The 20,402-nt window shown below is 34.8% G+C and overlaps 1 protein-coding gene across 5 annotated transcripts in view; it reads left to right on the top strand.

The window, feature by feature from the left end:
- The window catches only part of Col4a5 (collagen, type IV, alpha 5), a 240,931-nt gene that overhangs the window by 128,412 nt on the left and 92,117 nt on the right, over window positions 1-20,402 (top strand). For all 5 annotated transcript variants that reach the window (XM_013504524.1, XM_005404675.1, XM_005404674.2 and 2 more), the window contains 9 exons: window positions 3,206-3,379; window positions 3,732-3,815; window positions 10,278-10,370; window positions 11,730-11,800; window positions 12,352-12,543; window positions 14,290-14,458; window positions 17,802-17,894; window positions 17,983-18,087; window positions 20,154-20,251. In XM_013504524.1, coding sequence (XP_013359978.1) covers window positions 3,206-3,379; window positions 3,732-3,815; window positions 10,278-10,370; window positions 11,730-11,800; window positions 12,352-12,543; window positions 14,290-14,458; window positions 17,802-17,894; window positions 17,983-18,087; window positions 20,154-20,251 — 1,079 coding nt within the window. The remainder of the gene's footprint in view (window positions 1-3,205; window positions 3,380-3,731; window positions 3,816-10,277; window positions 10,371-11,729; window positions 11,801-12,351; window positions 12,544-14,289; window positions 14,459-17,801; window positions 17,895-17,982; window positions 18,088-20,153; window positions 20,252-20,402) is intronic.

Raw genomic sequence — 20,402 nt, 5'->3', positions numbered from 1 at the left:
GGAATTTATGTAAAACTTATAAAAGCATCTTGTACAGCTCCTTGCATACGTATATACTCAATAAATTATGGTTCCTTTCCCTTCAAAAATATACGGCAAATAAAATGTTCGATAATAAGATAAGCGACACTCAGTAATCCCTCAGGAAAAGAAAATGGGTGTGTGTTTCTTCGTGATCTAAATATGCATTTTGGATTTCTGATCTCAAAATTGTTGGCCAGATATATACTGGAAAATTGAAATAAGGAATTCTTCCAGGCTACCATAAAAGAGTTAAGGATTTGAGAAATATGAGAGAAAAATTGAGATTTAAAAGTAAACATAGAAGCTCTGAATATATCATGAGGAGTTTACAGAGAGAATGGAAGAAGAAGCAATATTCAAGAACAAAAAGTGGCTGAAAAAGACAAAGCACCAGTTGAAAGATATTAACATAAAATTGGGATAAAATATATATGTACAAGGCACAATACATATATCCAAAGCAAATAAAAAGTTGAAAATAAAACAGTGCAAAGATGTTTTAGGCAAATGAGATAAAAAGCAAGCTAGCTTAGCAGTTCCAGTACAGTATGAAATAGAATTTAGTAAAGGTACATAAAGAGGCAAATATTTCATATAGATAAATAAATTATGCCAGTGATATAAATGTCATGAAGTTCTATGCATCTAATAAATATTTTTGAATATTATACAGTGAAAACTGATAAACTACAAGGGGTAAATTGGCAAATACCTACCATATTAAGCAGGTGAAAAATAAGGACACAAATAAGTTCAGCAAAAAATCAAGGTATCTGCATGGGAAAGAGAACTTTGTTCAAAGTGGAACGTGTACCTTGTTCTCAAATATACATAAAATATTTACAAAAGTTTACACAATTAGTCTGGAAAAAATCTAATACATATGTTACTTTCTGTGATTACAGTGAAATAAATTGATCATCTAACAACAAAAAAGCCAAATATCTTTACACTTTTATGTTTAAGAATCACAGTTATAAATAGAGATAACAATGAAACAGAAATGAAAATGACAAGCTACTGCATACTAAGCAACAATGAAAACTCTTCATATAAAGACTTAATGAATACACCAAAAGTAGTACCCTTAGTTTATCACAAAATTAAAAATACTAAAAGTAAATGAAAGGGCTGGGGATATAGCTCAGTGGCACAAATGCCTGCCTGGTAAGCGCAAGGTCTTGAATTCGATTTCCAGTACAAAAAAAATCAATAAATCAGTCAATCAATCAATAAAAGTAAATGAGGAACTGGAGGTGTAGCTAAATGGTAGCTTGCTTACTGAGCATGCACAAAGCCTTGCGCTCTAACCTAGTACCACAAAAAAAGTAAATAAGCTAAATTTAACACACACACACACACACACACACACACACACAATGAAACAACCCCAAAAAAGTATACAGGAAAACTTGATAAAGAGATCAAATGAAAAGCCAATCTAAAATTATAATTTTTTTTTTCTGGGCATCAGGACTCGAACTCACGACCTTCTGCTTGCCAGCCAAGCACTGTGCTGCTGAACTAAATCCCCAGCCCCCTAAAATTATAATGTTTAATAGAGAAAATGAAGGTGCTATTGAGAAGGTTTTGAAATGGATAAGATCTGGCAAATATAATCAATATGAAAATGAGGGAAGGCTGGGCAAAGTGGCATGTTCCTGTAATCCCAGCTACTCACGAGATGGAGGCAGGAAGATCGTAAGTTTGAAGCCAACCTTGGCTGCTTATCAAGAAATTGTCTCAAAGCAAACAATTAAAAAGGGTTGGGGATATAGGTCAGTGGTGCAGTGCCCCTGGGTTATCCTCCAGTACTGAGAAAGAGAGAGAGAGACAGACAAACAGACAAAATCAAGAGATAGAGGCAGAGACAGAAAATAATTTTAGTAAAATAAAAGGGCTATTAATATTAAAAATTAAAATTTTCACTTATAAGAAAAATATATTAACATATTTGAAATTCCATATAAATTTCTCATAAACATAAAATAAATTATTAAAATTGCCTTAAGAAGATAGGAAACCTAAGAGGGCCAATTATCATAGAAGATTTTGAAATGTTAAAAATCTCTATGAAAAAACTTTGGTTGTATACATAAGTTTCTAGTTTTCTGGATGAATTTTACCACACTGTCAAAAAACAGGTAATTAGCACAGTTTCAATCATTTCAGAACATTTTTAAGAAGAGGAAATCTAACTAAGTAACGTTGAAATCAAACCATCCAGGAGGTAACATTACAAAACAGTGTAACATAATCTCATTTATAAACATTGAAGTGATAATCTTAAATATTAATGAGAGCAATGCAGAGGTTTATTAAATAATAGTGCATTATGACCAAACAGGTTTTAACACAGTTTACAAGATTGGTTCAATATTATCATTATTGACTACGTAACAGTATAAGGGAGAACAGGCCAGTAGAGGCAAAGAAATTCACAGCAGTAATAAAAACAAACCCATGAATAAACCAAACCGAAAATATGTATGAATTCTTTCCATAATTTTATAAAATATTAAGTAATATAGAGTTACCAAATATAGAGATATGCATTCTATTATTATTTCATGTAAGAAATCAATATTAGAAATATTTGATTCTACCAAACATTATGTTTAAATTAGTCACATTCTAAATTCTAGTGGGCTTTGAAACTGACAAAAGGATTCTAACGTTAATTTGGAAGAGTGAATGCGTAGGTATAGTAAAGATTGTTTTAAAAATGAGCAAAGATGTATGTAATTTCCTCACCAGTTTTGAAAACATGACACTCGTAACTAAGAAGTGTGTTAATGATACAGGAATTGACAGTAGGACTAAAGAATGTCTAGAAATGAAGCCATGTTTATATGGAAACTCTGAAATACCCTTTTTCCAATTCCTAGTAACTTTCTATTTCTGGGATTTATAGATCATAGTGTCAGGGTGTGAAGAGAATTATAAATAATTTACCAGAGTAATAAAACTACATCAAGTTATTATTTATTACACTCAAATTGTTACATTATTTTAAATTTTTCTTCCTTTCAGATATTGATTCGCATGGAAAAAATATAATATAGCCAACATTATGTTAAAAGATGTTTTCAGTACTTAATATCTCATTGAGAACTAAGGTAATACCTCTAAAATAAGATCATTTTGATAATTTTGAATGAATCCTTTTTTCTGATCTTAGGGACTGCAGTTATGGGTCCCCCTGGGCCCCCTGGATTTCCTGGAGAAAGAGGCCAGAAAGGTGATGAAGGGCCACCTGGTATTTCTATTCCTGGATCTCCTGGACTTGATGGACAGCCTGGGCCTCCTGGTCTTCCAGGACCTCCTGGCCCTCCAGGCCCTCGCATCCCTCCTAGTAAGCTGTATTTTACTCTTGTTAAGTTCTGTTGCTTTTGTTTGTTTCACTTATACATGAATATAGCTGAAATTGGCATTATTTATGTCTCTGATTTCTAAGGTTTTCTATTGTTGCTTCTACTTTTAAGATTTTGTAATTCTTTGATGTTTAAATTTGCTCATCCAATAATGATAGTTATAAACAATATCATATCTTCCTTTTTCTTACAGAGAGTTGTATATGGGCAGAAAAGAAACTAAAAATAGATGTTTTCTATTTTGTTTTATTTTTTCCTAGCCTATCATGCTTTGTTTAGGCTTAGTCTTTTGGATGTGTTACAGCTAGCTTACCATTGGTTATCTAATCCCAGGTGATGAGACATGTAAACCAGGCCCTCCAGGTCCCCCAGGAGCTCCAGGTGACAAAGGACTCCAAGGAGAACAGGGATTGAAAGGTTTGATCCTCAAACATAATCATTCATTTTTGAAATCCTCAACGAGATACCCTGTATTGATCTTTCATTCTTCCTCAGTCACTCCCATGTTTATACTCCAAGTGCATCTCATGAACAGTAGTGTACACTTCCATAATCTTGATTTCACGAATCCCATTTTCTGTTTGTTTATTTTCTACACTGTAGTGACTACTTCTAATAAACCTGATTTGAACACTACTTGAGTCCTACTAAGACCTACCAAATTTGACTGTCTCTTAACGTTTTGCTATCCTTTCATTGCTCTCAGCCTAGCTTAAATTCCATGATCAATCATTGCAATCAGTTCCATTCTTAAGGCTGTGACTCCTTTACCCTTCTCTCACTTTACTATACTCACTGGAATGAAAGCATAGCATAGCCTAGGTAGTTTCAGATTTCTTCCTCTTCTAAGCCCAAACCTCCTCTTTTCTTGAAAAGTTACACCTTCACTTCTAGTCTTATTTTAAGATGCTGATACTCATTTCTCCTTTACTGACCAATTACAGTAATAAGAAAAATGTTCACAGACTGCTGCTACCACATTTATTTATGTCCATGTAAGACTTCATTATTTCTGTTATTGCTTGGATCTAAAGCCAGGGATTTTATTTGTACAATGGATTCTTTTCCCGCTTGTTTCCCCAGGGGTTTTGCTTCACAACTTCTTGTCACACCTACACCAGTTTCCTCCTCTCTACCAGATCATCCCCTGCAGCATAGAAATATGCTTCATACACCCATCTAAAAAAATGCACAATGTTTAATTCCACTTTGTCTTCTAGTTACTGCTCCATCCTTCTGCTCCCCTTTGTAGTAAAGCTCAGCAAAAGTTTTCTACTCAGTATTGCCAGTTTCCTCCATTTTCATTTTTTTTGTATTTTTACTTTTCACATACACAAAGTTATAGATATTAATGTGGTACCATGTAGTACCTAACATATGTGTACATTATGAAATGTTGACCAAAGTTTAACACATTTATCAACAGCATTTATCATTCTTTTTGGTGAAAACTTTCACAATTCTTTTTTTTTATCTTTTCAAACTATGTAATGCATTATTGTTATCTATAGTCACCATAATTTGCAGCTGTACTACAGAGATTCTTGTTCGTGTCTAACTACAAATTAGCACTCAGTAATTCATCTCCTGCTCTCACCATCCCATCTCTGGTAACCACCATTCTTTTCTTAATTTCTGTAGATTACACCTGTTTTTATTCCTTTTTTTATTCCATGTATAAGTGACATCATGTGGTACTTGTCTTTCTGTGTCTGGCTCGTTCAAATAACAAAATGTTGTTGTATTTATGGTTGAATACTATTCAAATGTGCATCAGGACCACATTTTTTTACCCAGTCATCTGTGGATGACACTTAGGTTGTTTCCATTTCAGAATAGAGAATAATGCTACCAGAACATAAGAGTGCAGATGTCTCTTTGACATACTGATTTCATTTCCTTTGGATATATACTCAGTAGTGGGTTTGCTGGATCCTATGGTGGTTCTGTTTTTAGTTTGTCAAGGAATCACCTTACTTTATTTCATAATTGCTGCATTATTTATCTTCCCACCAACAGTGTGTACCAATTCTATTTTTGAACATCCTCATCTGCAGTTATTTATTTACTTTTTTAGATTTGCCATTGGCATTGAAGTAAAATAGTACTTCAGTGTAGTTTTGATTTACATTTCCTGATAGTTGGTGATGTTAAGCATTTTTCACATGGTTGTTGACCATTTTTATGTCTTCTTTTGAGAAATGTCTGTTGGAATCTATCCCCATTTTTAAATCAAGTTATTTGGTGGGTGGGTTTTGTTGTTGTTCTTTGTTTAATTGTGTTGTTGTTTGTTTTTTCTATTGAGTTTTTGTATTTGTTTATGCATTCTGGATATCAACCCTTTGTCAAATGTATAAATTACAAATAATTTCCACATTTCTTTAGATTATCTCTGCATGCTATTGGGTATTTTCTGTATAGACACTTTTTGGTTTTATGTAGTCCCGTTTGTCTAATTTTGCTTTTCTTCTCTGTTCTTTTGGAGTTTTGTCCAAAGCTCCTTGCTTGTTCCAATTTTCTGAAGCATTTACCCTGTTTTCTTTCAGTAACTTCATAATTCCAAGTCTTAAAATTAAATCTTCAATCCATTTTTGTTTGATTTTTGTAACTGGTGAAAATTAGGGTTCTAGTTTCATTCTTCTTGATGTAGATATCAATTTTCCCATCACTATTTACTAGAATAAGTGTCTTTTCTCCAGTATGTATTCTTGGCACATTTGTTGAAAAATCAGTTAGCTGTAGATGCCTGGGTTTATAAGTAGGCCTTCTATTTTGTTCTATTGGTCTATATGTCTGTTTATATGCCAATAGAATGCTGTTTTTTTACTACAGCTTTGTAGTATATTTTGAAGTCAGGTTGTATAAGACTTTCTCCCTTGTTCTCTTTTCCTCAAAATTGCTTTGCATACTGAGTAATTCCATATGAATTCTAAAGGTTTTTTCTACTTCTGTGAAGAACGCCATAACTATTTGGATAGGGTTTGCATTAAATCTATAAACTGCTTTGGATAGTAGGTATGGGTATTTTAACAATATTGATTCTTCCAATTTATGAACATGAGCTGTCTTTCTACCTTTTGTGTCCTCTTCAATTTCTTTCATCAATGTTATATAATTTTCATAGTGGAAATCTTTCACCTTTTTGTTAAGTTAATGTTTAGGTATTTTATTTTTTGTAGCTATTATAAGTGGCATTGGTTTCTTGATTTCTATTTCTAATAATTCTCAAATGACATACAGCAGTATTGATTTTTTTATGCTGATTTGTAGCTTCCACCTTTGCTGAATTCATTTATTACATCTAACAGTTTTTGGTGAAGTTCTTGGAACTTTCTGTATATAAGATCATATTGTCTGCAAACAATGAAAATTTAATGCGTTCTTTTCTGATTCGGATACTATTTATTTCTTTCTCTTTTTTATTTCTCTAAGACTTCCAGAACTGTGTTAAATAAAGAGGTGAAAGTAGGTATCGTTGTCTTGTTCCAGTTCTTAGAAAGGTTTCTGCTTTTCCCTATTCAATGTAATGTTAGCTGTTGGCTTATTATGAATGGCCATAATTATGTTAAGATCCTTCCCATTGTATGACTAATCTGTTTAGAGTTTTTATCATGAAGACACATTTCATTTAATTAAATGCCTTTTCTACATCAATTAAGATGAGCATATTATTTTGCTCCTTTATTCTGTTGATTCAGTGTATCACATTTATTGATTTGTATATATCAAACTATCTTTGTACCTCTGGGATGAATCGTACTTGATCGTGGTGAATAATCTTTTTAGTGTGCTGTTTGATTTGGTTTGCTAGTATTTCACAGAGAATTTTTGCGTCTATGTTCATTAAGGATTTTGGCCTGTAAACACAGATATATGTCACAAACATATCCTACATATATCCTACATAATTACTATCTAAACCAAAATATGGAACATTTCCAGGAGTATTGATGACTTCTTGTGCTTCCCATCAGGATCGCAAAATGTAACCAGTATTTTGTCTACTATGATACATTAGATTGCATAATTTTGAAGTTTGTGTAAATGGAATAGTGTTGTATGAATTCGTGTATGTGGTTTCTTTTGCTAAACATTTTACCTTGAGATTTATCCATGTTTTAACTTGTAATTGTATTTTCACTGTTCTTCATTATTTTATTGTACAAATTTACCTAAATATCCATTCTGATGTCACTGAACATATAGTCTGAAGCTATTCTGAATAAAACTGTCACATTCTTGAAATATTGGTAGGACATAGCTGTCATTTCTTCTGGAGATATACCTGGGAATAGCATTGCTGGGTTATAGATTAGGTGTAGGTTTTGCTTCATAGACAGCACCAAATTATTTTCCAAAGTGATATTTTATAAATTTCCCTGATGACTCATTGATGATGAGCTTCTTTTGCATGTTTTTATACACTGTCTTGTAAAGTGCCTGTCTTCACCCTATTTTTCATTTGGTTATTTAATATGCATATGCATTATAACTATCCTCTGCCAGTCTGTGATTTGTTTGTATTTGTATTTTGTTAAACAGTTGTTATTAGTTAGTGAAATAAAATTTATTAATGTTCTGTGTCATGGGTAGTACCGTTTATGCCCTGCTTTATAAATGTTTCCTTATCTCAAAGACGTGATAATATTCCTCTTAAGTTTTCTTCTAGATGCATTATTATTTTACCTTCTACATCTATTTTATTTTAATTCTGTAGTATTGGGTATTTAACCTAAAGCCTTCACACTAAGCTACCTACCCCAGCCCTTTTTTCCTTTTATTTATTTATTTTTTTTATTTTGAGACAGGGTCTTGTTAAGGCTGTACGTTCCCCAGGCTGAATTCAAACTTGTTATCCTGCCTCAGGCTTCAAATGGCTGAGGTTACACGTGTGAGGCACCTGCTGACTTCTGTTAATTTTTGTGTGCAGTTCAAGCACGGATCAAAGTTCAGTTTCTCCCTATATATATCCAACTGACTCAAAATCATAGTTTAAAAGGTCATCAAGTTTCTACTGAGTTGTATTAGTATTTTTGTTATAAATCATATGACCACATATACGTGACTATTTCTGACTTCTCTATTCTGTTTTGTTTTGCTATTTGCCTTGCCTTGCACCAGTACCAGACTTTCTTAATTTCAGCTCTGTATAAGTCTCATATGTCCTAGATTCTTTGTGTTTTGTAAGCACATTAAAACTATCTGGTCAACTTTTAATTTTGAAGTGCCATAGGGTTCAGTCTTTGTTCCTCTTTTCTAAATTCATCCATCCAGACTCAAGAGTTTTAACATATTTGGTTTGCCAACAAGTTCTGAATTTATGTTTCCTACCCAAATATAACCCTTCCCCTAGATTTGCTTATGAACTGCTCACTCATCATTTTGAACTTGACATTGATTGTTATAGTTCTGATTTCTGCCACTTCCTCTTCCATAATTAGTCTACTCACATCTTCCCTGTTTTACTTAAAAAGGAGGCTACTTCGGGTTTCTAGTTGCTTAGGCTCTAAACTTCAGAGTTGTCCTTGATTGCCCTCTTCTTCTGTATTTTATGTTATAATCCAGGAGAACATCCAAATAGCTGTACTTTCAAGTATGTCTAGAATCTAACCATTTCTGAACATCTTCATTGCTGTCACTTTGGGATAATCTATCATCTGTCCCCTAGATCACTACACCAGTTACCTCTTAAAGAGTTCCTACTTTTCATCTTTGCATTTAGAACTGTAATATAGCAGATAGTTGTGTTGTTTTTGAAGAGGGAGATGCTGGGGATTGAACTGAGGGCTTTTACACTGAGCTACATCCCAGTCTTTTTAAACTTTTTTTATTTTTATTTTTTGAGGCAGTCTCACTAAGTCACTAAATTGCCCATGGTGGGCTTGAACTTGTTATCTCCTGCGTCAGTTTCCCAGATTGGTGGGATCACAGCCTTATGCCGACACACCCAGCTTCTGTTTAAATTCTTCCATTTGCTTCTCATTTCACTACAGTAAATGCTGTAGTCTCTACCAGTGATGGCAAACCTGTGGCATGTGTACCACAGTGGACATTTTGTATCATGGAAAGCTCTAAAATGTTTGCCATCACTGGTCTATCCCATGGCTTACAAGATTTTTCAAGGTAAGCTACTGCTTAAAAACTGCCTACCCTCTGGTCTGGTTCCACACCATCATTTTGCTCCAGCAGTCTATTCTGGTTGCAGTTCCTTGTATATGCCAAACATGCTGTTCTCTTTGCCTAGATACTCTATGTTCATTATGTACATGTTATGTCCTTTAAGCTTTTCATCATATATCATGTTATCAATGTAGTTATCCTGACCACCCTATTTAAAATTGTAAACTTCAGGGCTGGGATGTAGTCCCTGGTATTGTTTGTCTTGCTTGTACAAAGCCCTGGGTTCAATCCTCGGTACTATAAAAAATAAAAATGTAAATAAATCATTAAATAAAATTGCATCTTTCCTTATCCTCACCCATCCCTAGCATACTCAGTCTCGCGAATCCCGCTCTGTTTTTTCCTATAAATGTAACATATTTTAATATATATATTGAATGTTTTGTTATATTAAAATGGTTTAATATATGATTTATTGTCTTCATTGTTTTTTGTCCATTCCTACCCATAGAAAGTGAACTCAGTGAAGGCAAGGATTTCTGTCTGTTCTATTGATGTACCACTAAGACCTAGAACAGTTCTCCCCAAACAGGATGGATTCAGTACACACTTTTCAAATGAATTAAATATAGACATAGACTTCTCTAGCTACACTATTACGTAGAAATCCTATCCCTTTACTGCTAACTTCTTAGAACCTAACTGAGGAATGTTTAAGCACTCTTTTAGTAATATTTGTTTTTTAATTACTTTTACCAGGTGACAAAGGTGACACCTGCTTCAACTGTATTGGAACTGGTGTTTCAGGGCTTCCAGGCCAACCTGGTTTGCCAGGTCTCCCTGGTCCTCCAGGTAAAACATTTTGCCTAAGGATAGTTATTAAATGATATTTTTAGCTAGATTTTTATGAGTTCATGATTTTAAAATGTTTCCAGCTTCTCATTTTATAGCTAGTCTGTCATATCTATCAATAATTAAATATGAAGTACCTCTTTGCTGTGAAATAAATGATACTCTTCTAATACTTCAAACTACCAGTGTGTTCTATTAAAACATTGTGACAATGTTCTAGGAACTGTATCTTCCCTATTTTTCCATGTGGAAGGAAAAATAACACATAGTGTTAGACTTCTTTTTTCCAAAACACTGGGGTGGGTAAGAGTTCATAATTCCTGGCCCTTGAGTATAGCTTGAAGTGTCACAACTTCTAGTCACTGGGAATATATCACACGTGTCATTACAGAAAGGGTTTTCTATTAGAGTTTGCCAACCTATTGCCATTCATTTATTTATATATATCACTCTTCTCATTTCTAGTCAAAACCCTATTGACTATGTCAGACTTACAACTCTTTTACTGAATTGCCTCCTGGTACAGATCCATATTGTTTTCTTTTGAGATCACACTTTATGTCTGAGTCAAGGCTGAGAACCGACACCAGACCTCTTAGCTATCTGATGTGTCCACCAAAAATACCAACTCACAGGGTGCATGGAAACACTTCCAACAAGTCTTGTAGCTTCCACTAGAAGTTAGTAATCTACCTTCCAATCCTTACTCTAGTGTTTTTCAAACCTGAAAGCACATCAAAATCATCTTGAGAACTTATTAACTCCAAGGTTTCTGGCCCCACCCACAAATTTTCCAATCCAGTAGATCAGGATTGGGCAATTCTTATCCCAAGAGTTAGCATTTCTAAGGAGTAACCACGTGTTGATGATGCAGCTGGTTCAAGGATTCCTTTTGAAAACCACTGCTTTAATAATGTTTCCTCCAGATTTTGAACACCAAATGTTCCTCATAAACCAAATTTTAGGTAATTACCAACCAAAATAAAGACTAATAAGGATGTAGGAAGAATTTATAACTCAGAATAAAGGTGTACAGATTTCTTCCCTATCTTCTTCTACCATGAGCAGTGCAATGGTCGTAGCAATTCAAGCACCACTGTAAGCTCTGCAAAGGGAAAGATTATTATGAAGTTAAAAATACGTGAAAGTCCAATATTGTATATAACATGAACTGTTTGTTTTTTAAAAGGATGATTTCCTCATTTTAAGAACACAAAACAGGAAATACAATGTAACATGAATGGGATAGAATGAGGGTATTTTATTTTAAAATTTGATTTGCTAATTTTTATAAAAGTTTTGTCAGATGTTCAAAGCTCACATTTTGTGTTTGTGTGTGTGTGTGTGTGTTCATGCTAGGGACTCTTGGTTTTCCTGGACAGAAGGGTGACAAAGGACAGACTGGAGAAACTGGCTTAAGAGGATTACCAGTAAGTTCTGAGTATATATTATCAATCTAAAAAGTAGTAGGAAGCTATGTACACTTCAGTATATGCTTATGGAGATATATAAAATAGATAGGTATGGATATATATATATATATGTATATCATTTAGTTAAATTATAATTTAATTTACAATTCATTTCATTCATTGACTCTCCCTGACTCACATGCATGCTTCATATGATTTATTACTTCATAAATCAAAAAAATAGTAGGAAGCCATGTCCACATCTATGTTCACTTATGGAGAGATATATATAGCTAGATTATAGATAGATTAATTATATAGAGATAGATAAAGATATATATAGAGTAATTATAGAAAGAGAGATTATAGAGATAGATAGTTAATTAAACTGTAATTTAATTTGTAATACATTTGATTCATTTACTCTCCCTGACTCACATGCATGCTTCAGGCGATTCGTTACTTTATGAACTAAATGTTACGGGGTAGATTGGTGGGTAAACTGGAGAAAAGTGTTAGAAAAAAATCTGATTTACTTTTTCCCTTTCTTCTTTTCCTCTCCCACTCAGGGCATACCAGGAGCTCCAGGTGCTCCAGGACTTCCTGGAGCTAAAGGGGAACCTGGTGACATCTTCACTTTCCCTGGAATGAAGGGCGAAAAAGGAGAGTTGGGTGCTCCTGGAGCTCCAGGGCTTCCTGGTTTACCAGGGACTCCAGGACAGGATGGATTTCCAGGTCTTCCTGGGCCCAAAGGAGAGCCCGTGAGTTAGTTTAATACTCTTGGTATTGCAATGTCATACTGTCAGTTAGAAATGTTTCCTAGTCTCTGGGAATGTTACTCAGTTAATGAGAGCATGCTGAGCATGCATGAAGTCCTGAGTTCAATCATCAGTTCTGAAAAGGAAAACAGTTTCCTAAATTAAAACTAAACATGGATCTGGTGCTACAATATACCTAATCAGTGCTTAAAAGAATATAGTAAGGGTACATTGCTGCTGTGTGGGGTTTCTAGTCTTTTAGTTGATTGATAAACATCCTAAACCAGGCACAAAGGTGTGCACCTGTCATCTCAATGCTTGGAAGGCTGGGACAGACAGATAATAAGTTTGAGATCTTCCTGAGCTATATAGCCAGTTCAACACATAGTGAGAACCTATCTCAAAAAACTTAAAAATAAATAAATAAACCATTGCTGTACTGTACTGAGTAATACTGGCTATGAATATCTGGGCAGAAGGTTAAAATGCTTATGCGTGTATGTAACAGTACCCATTCTTTGTTTTTTTGTTTGTTTGTTTGTTTTTTGGTACTGGTAATCAAACTCACCACCTCATGCTTGCCAGGTAGACCCTGGGCCACTGAGCTATATCCCTGGCCCGTAGTTACCCATTGTTATTCTGTATGTCTTTGTGTTTACTTAGACCTGACAAACAAAAATCTACCTTGGCTTTTATATATAGTAGGTTTATAAAAATAGTTTGAATAGATGCCCATGTTCAATGTACCAGAGCCAGCAATTAAACATTAACGCACAGTCTTTTTGTACAAGACATAGCTCATGATATTTTAGTGGGAAGTATATTTTATATTATTTAGACCATAGCCTTCCTTACTTATACTAAATTTTAAGACTCATGAGAAGGGAGATTTATGTCTACTTATATTCTCTGCTTCATCATTAGCACTTGGCACATAAGAGCAGCTCAAAAATACTAGTTAAAGGAGTGAATGTATGAAATGATCACACATTTCTAACCCTAATAACACACTTAGATAGCTTTTAAAAATATTAGCCCATTTCTGAAGTACATAGTGATTACAGTCTTCATGCGGAGAATTATGCATGTACAAAATCATCTTAATACTTTTTACTAACCCATCCCTGCCACACCCCCGCCTCCATCGCTAGATTCCTTTCCCATTTGTAAAAGATCTGTCTTCCTGATTCCTATTATCCATCATTTATTTTGCTATTTAAATTATTTATACTTAAGTATAATTTATACTGAAATTATTTATATAAGAGAATCCATGTGATATTTGAGCTTGTGTTTCTAATATATTTCACTTAATATTACAGTTTCAAAGTATATCCTTTTCCTACAAATGACTCAAATTTATCCTTGTATATGGCAGAATAGTACTCCATTGTGTGTATATACCATATTTCTTTATCCATTTATTTATTTATGGACATATAGACTCCTTTCAATATTTAACTATTATGAGTTGTACTGCTATAAACATGGGTATACAGTTGGCACTGTAATATGATGTTTTTTACTCTTTCTGGAAGATTTCTAGAGAGGGAATAGCTAGGTCAAATGGGATGTCTAGTTTGGTTTTTTGAAGAATCTCCATACTAATTTTCGTAGTGGTTGTACTAGTTTATATAGCTTTTAACAATTGTTTATTGTTCTGTTGTTTTACAACTTGCATTCAGTAATACCAGCCTACAGAGAGTTGTTAAATCTATGTGTTCCTTTGTCAAACATTTCACTTTTCAGGGTGGAATTGCTTTTAAGGGCGAAAGAGGTCCCCCTGGGAACCCAGGTTTGCCAGGTCTCCCAGGGGATATGGGACCTATGGGCCCTGTTGGTTTTGGCCCTCCTGGTCCAGTCGGCGAAAAAGGCATACAAGGTGTTGCAGGAAATCCTGGCCAGCCAGGACTACCAGGTAAGTTTAACATGTCTGTTTTATTTTACAATTGGTTAAAAGCAGAAGTATGTTACCATTTGGCTATTCTTAGCTTCCTTTCCCAAGAGATGTATTTTTTTGACCATTTTTATTTGGAGTCTTAGAGCTCCTTAGCAAAGGAATACTCATGTTTTGTTTTGTTTTGTTTTGTTTTGTTTTAAGACATAGTCTCAGTGTGCAGTGCAGGCTGGCTTTGAACTCTCTTATGTAACTCAAGCTGGCCTCGAATTCATGGCAGTCCTCCTGCCTCAGCCTCCTGAGTGCTGGGATTACAGGCATTCCCCACCACACCTGGCACATGTTTTGTTTTTAAAGGGATGTTTTTCTTTAATATTCTTGTCTTCCATGTTAGTATTATTTTTGTAATTTTTAAGTCTGTTATAAGTAATGCAAGGTTTAACATATAGTTATAATAAAAACACACATGTAGCTACCACACACATCCAGAAATAGAGTACTACAGTATCCCAACAAACTTCACTCTTCTCTCCTTATCTTTTCCTAATCATAATCCCCTTCCTCCTCTCCGAAAGTAGCTGCTGTTCTGACTTGTATAATTTCCTTCTATTTCTCCGTGTTTTATCACTTATATATACATTTTGAAACAAATAATTTTGCTTCTTTTTGAGCTTAACATTAGTAGAATCATAGGGTAAGTGCTGTTTATATTAACTTTGTATATATTTATACTATATTCATTTTTGGTGTTTTATTTTGTTTTTTTGAGACAGAGTTTTGCGATGTCCTCCAAGCTGGCTTCAAACTCACTACATAGCCCAGGCTGGCCTTGAATTCATGCAAATTCTCTTGCATCAGCCTCCTGAGTGCTGAGAGTACAGGCGTGCACCTACACAACCAGCATACTTTTTTTTTCATTTTTTTAGGTATATAGAATTCCACTGTGTGTGTGTGTGGGGGTGTGTATCACAGTTGATTTTATCCCTTCTCTTCTTAATGAACAAATGCATTAATTATAATTTAGGTCTATTATAAACATACATCTATGTTTATATATATATATTTCCTGATGTTCACACTTTTCTGGAGGCCAGGGGCTGACAAATCACCAGCCATGGACCAAATCCTGCTTATGTGCTATTTTATTTATTTATTTATTTTCTTATGCACTATTGTTATATATAAAATGTTTATTTGGGGGCTGAGGATTTAGCTCGGCGGCACAGCACCTGCCTGGCAAGGGCAAGGTCGTGAGTTTGATTCAAGGTACCAGAAAACAAACAAACAAACAAAAAAATAAAGTGTTTATTTGAATACATCCATTCACAATTGTGTATAGTTGTTTTTGTGTAATAACAACAGAATTGAATAGTTATTACAGAAGTGATATGGTCCACAAAGTCTAAATTACTGTCAGATCCTGCAAAAGAAAGGCTTACCAATTCCTGGGCTAGGGTATATATTTAAGAATAACATGTTTGAAGTAGTGCATGAGTACATCTTTAGCTTGACTAGAGAATTCCCAATTCTATCCAGAGCAATTACACCAATTTATACCACCATAGGAATTGTTGGAGATTTCTTATTGTTCTGCATCCTCACAGACTCTTTTTTGGTACCAAGAATTGAACTCAGGACCTTATGGGTCTGTTTTTTGTTTTTTTGTTTTTGTTTTGTTTTTTTTACAGACATTTTATGTCTGTATGCCAGTATGCTGAGTGTGATATATTTTTGCCAGTATGCTGAGTGTGATATATTTCAGCAGATGAATTTTGCATTTATCTGATTACAGCTTAGCACCTTTTCATGCTTATTAGCCACTTGAATTTCCTTTTTTGAAATGCTTCTTCATGTGCCTTTTTAAATTTACTATTCTATTGGAATATTTCTTTCTCTTATTAATTTAGAGGCATTCTATATATGTGGTGTATTATTAATTCTTTGTTAGCTATGCATTTTACAAAAATGCTATCTACTGTGGCTTGAAATTCACATGTGTGTGGCATTTTAATGAACAGCAATCAATTTTAATGTAGTCATATTTATCAGTCTTTTCTGTCATGGTTAGTGCTTTTTGTAATGTGTTTAGGAAACTCATCTTTCTCCTAAGCCCATTTCAAACCATTGTTTCAATTAATGAGAACTACTCGTTACTTAGACTTTATGTGTATAAAACTTTAAAGTTATCGCTAATTAACCATAAAGAATATTTTCCTCATTTACCAGAGTTTTATTTTTAAATCTCCTTGGACCTATATTGAAAAGATATTTTCATAGATACTATCTTAGATTAGGCCTTTCTAGAGAAAGGGCACCAGCAAGGTGGATGAATAAATAAGAATGTAGGTAGGTAGTAGGTAGGTAGGTAGATAGATACATGAATGGATACATGGATAGATGGATGGATGAAAAGGGGTTTATTAGGGGAATTGGTTCATGTGACTCTGGAGACTAAGAGATCACATGAGATACTTTTTTCAAGCTGGAGAACCAAAGAAGCTGGTAGTGTGCCCATTCCCTTTGCACAGACCTGAGAACCTGGGAGGACGTTTGTGCACATTCTGGAGGTTGAAGGGTAGAAAAACTGGAGTTCTGGTGTTCAAGGGCAAAAGATAGATATCCCATGTCTGAAGGGACAAGCAAATTTGCCTTTTTTCTTTTCTTCTTCTTTTTTTTTTTTTTTTTTTTTTTTGGTACTGGGAATCGAACTCATGACCTCACTCTTGCCAGACAGGCACTTTGCTACTGAGCTATATCCCTGGCACAAATTTGCCTTTTTTGTTCTATTTAGGCTCTTAGTTTTTGGATAATACTGGCCCACACTGGGTGAAGACAGGTCTTACTTACTTAGTTTACTGGTTCAAATGACAGTCTCTTCTTCCACCCCCACAGACATACCCAGAAATACTACTTTTTCAACTATCTGGATGTCCCTTAATCCAGTCAAGTGGACATCTAAAATTAACCATCACACATCCACAATCATGGAAGTTATTAAACCTATAATCTATTTTCCTCTTTTAAATCTCACCCTTCTCTTTCATATCTTCCTAGAATGTATAGTATGAGATTTTTTTCATGTGGAATTTTATTATTCTGAATTTTCAAATTATGCTTGATGATATCTTTTTTAGTTTTTAATTAAAAGAGTTTTTTTTTGTCTTTTTGAGACAGGGTCTTGCTATTCAGTTCAGGCTGGCCTTGAGCTTACTTTTTAGCCCAGGCTAGTCTCGAACTCGCAAGGATCCTCCTGCCTCAGCCTCCCAAGTGCTGGGATTACAGGCGTGCACCACACCCGACTTTAAAAGAGATCTTCATTCAAGTAAGCATTTCAGACTTAGCACTTGCTCACTCTTGTTCTCAGGTCCTAAAGGTGATCCAGGTCAGACCATAACCCAGCCAGGAAAGCCTGGCCTGCCTGGAAACCCAGGTAGAGATGGTGAAGTCGGTCTTCCAGGTATGTGAAAATTTTATCTCAAAAGATCTTCACCACTTGTTGGTTTCTTTCTTTGAAAGTCTTCAGTTTGAAAATTATTTTTTCATAGGTGACCCTGGGCTCCCAGGTCAACCAGGTGTGCCAGGAATACCTGGTAGCAAAGGAGAACCAGGTATTCCTGGAATTGGACTTCCGGGACCACCTGGTCCCAAAGGTATGTTGGACTGGGTAGTGGGTACTAGGTTAGCTGATTAGTATGCTAGTATTTGATTAAATACATGTAAAGGTTTTTTCTGAGTGCTATAAGCAGTTTAAGTGAAAATTCATAAAATGTGTATACTTTAAATTAATGATCATTATGTAAAACAGTCCTATCATAAATATATACCTAGTGTAAGAAACTGAAAGAGCAAATAAGGCCCAAAATGTACAATAGATATTGTGAAATGGGAAGAAACCACTCAAAAGGAAAGAGAAACTAGAATGGGGAAAGGGTAAAAGAAGGAAAAGAAAAGGAAAAAAAGAAATATATATATATACACAAACACACAAGATAAAACAGTTATGCTGCTAGTTTCCATTAGTTCATTGAAAAGAAAGGTTTATGTCTATATTGTTTGATCAGTTTTTCATGCCTATATCTTGTAATCTGAGCAACTACTTTGAAGATAACAATACACAATGTACTAATCATTGTTACTCTTCACCAGTCTTGTTTTGAAATTTTATACCATTGTTTCTATTGTTTATTTCCTTTTCTTTAAAATAAGAAATCTCAATTGTAGATTTGCCAAATTGATTTTTTTTTTAATTTTGTTTTGTTTTTGGTTTTTTCTCTGGTACCAGGAACCAAACTCATGACCTTGCGCTTGCCAGGCAGGCACTTTTGCCACTAAGCTAAATCCCCAGCCCTTGCCAAATTGATTTATGAGCTAAAAATACCTCCTAAGAATTACTGAATTTTTTGTTTACTCTTGTATTCTCAGACTTAACATCAGTTCCTGGTACACAATAAGCACTCGATAGATACTTGTGAATTAATGGATTATACTAAACAGAAAATGGATTTACTGTATACCTATATCCAATGATTTATCCTAAGTAAAAATATTCTTAATTTATTGAAATTTTCTAAGGTTTTTCTTCAGTTCTGTTTTATTTCTCCAGAATTTATTCCCATAAATAGCATGGGTGGTACTTGTGTAAGGAGGGCACTTAAATATGTCCTTACTCATTTATGCCGGATGCTCTCAAAATTATCAAATTTTACCAGGCATGGTGGTGCATGCTGGTAATCCCAGCACTCTGGGAAGCCAAGGTAGGGGGAATCCCAAGTTTCAGTTGCCTGGGCAACCTCATGAAGGGACTGAGGATGTAGCTTAGTGTGAAGTTCCTGAGTTGAATCCGCAGTAGCACAGAAAAGTATCAGGTTTGACTTCATGTATGTGTGTAATATCTACAGTTACTTTTAGCTCATTTCCAGAAGTATATGGTAGTCATTTCATCACTCTGCATTAGTCAGCTTTCCCGTTGCTGAGACATAATACATGACACCCACAACTAAAAGCAGGGAGCGTTTAATTTAACTCACAGTTTCAGGGTATTCAGTACATGATTGGCTGGTAACAAGGCTGAAACATCATAGCAGATGTGTGACATAGCAAAGATGCTTAGTACATGGCAGCTGAGAAGCAGAAGAGGAGAACAGCATCAGAGAGGAAGGAGATAGGTACCAGCTATAATTCTAAGGTTATGCTTCCATGACCCAGCCAGTCACACCCAGAAGCATCATCCACTAATCCCCTGGGCAACTCCCAAGCCAATCAAATTGACAATCAAACATAATCACCTTACACACTATAATCAACCGTAAGGACAAAAGTTGTTCTGTGTTTTTGTGTGGAATCCATTCCTTGTGCTTATTTCTGATTTATTATGTAATGATTGTTTTTATTCAGAAGAGCATGTCTTTTGCAGACATTACTGCTATGTGAGTATAAAAGGGTCATAAGATGACTGAGGGAGAATATCAGGTATCCATAAGGCTTATTCCTAAGTAGCCATGCAAAATGTCATTGCTCTAGTGCTGGGGATATAGCTCAGTGGCACAGTGCCTGCCTGGCAAATGTAAGGTCCTGAGATTGATTCCTGGTACGAAAAAAAAAGTCATTGCTCTTTTATCATCTTATTGTATTCACTAAGCATGATAGGGTCAGTTGAGAATGTGGGTTGGAGAACTTAGCGTATTTCTTAAAGTCTTTTCTCTTTCTCATTTTACAGGTTTTCCAGGAGTTCCAGGACCTCCAGGAGCACCTGGGATACCCGGAAGAATTGGTCTAGAAGGCCCTCCAGGGCCTCCAGGCTTTCCAGGACCAAAGGTCTGGTACATTTAAAATTATTCCTTCTCATTTTCCTAGGCTCCTATCTTCTGTAGTCCTGACTCTATTTTAACTTAGACATTGTGCCGAGTCTTTGCTGTGCAGATAAAACTTAATTGATTATGTTTTCATTTAAAACTATTTTATCCCA

This window comes from Chinchilla lanigera, unplaced genomic scaffold (assembly GCF_000276665.1).
Source record: "Chinchilla lanigera isolate Chin_1 unplaced genomic scaffold, ChiLan1.0 scaffold00089, whole genome shotgun sequence".
NCBI lineage: Eukaryota > Metazoa > Chordata > Mammalia > Rodentia > Chinchillidae > Chinchilla > Chinchilla lanigera.
This window is presented reverse-complemented; position numbering and strand designations above follow the sequence as displayed.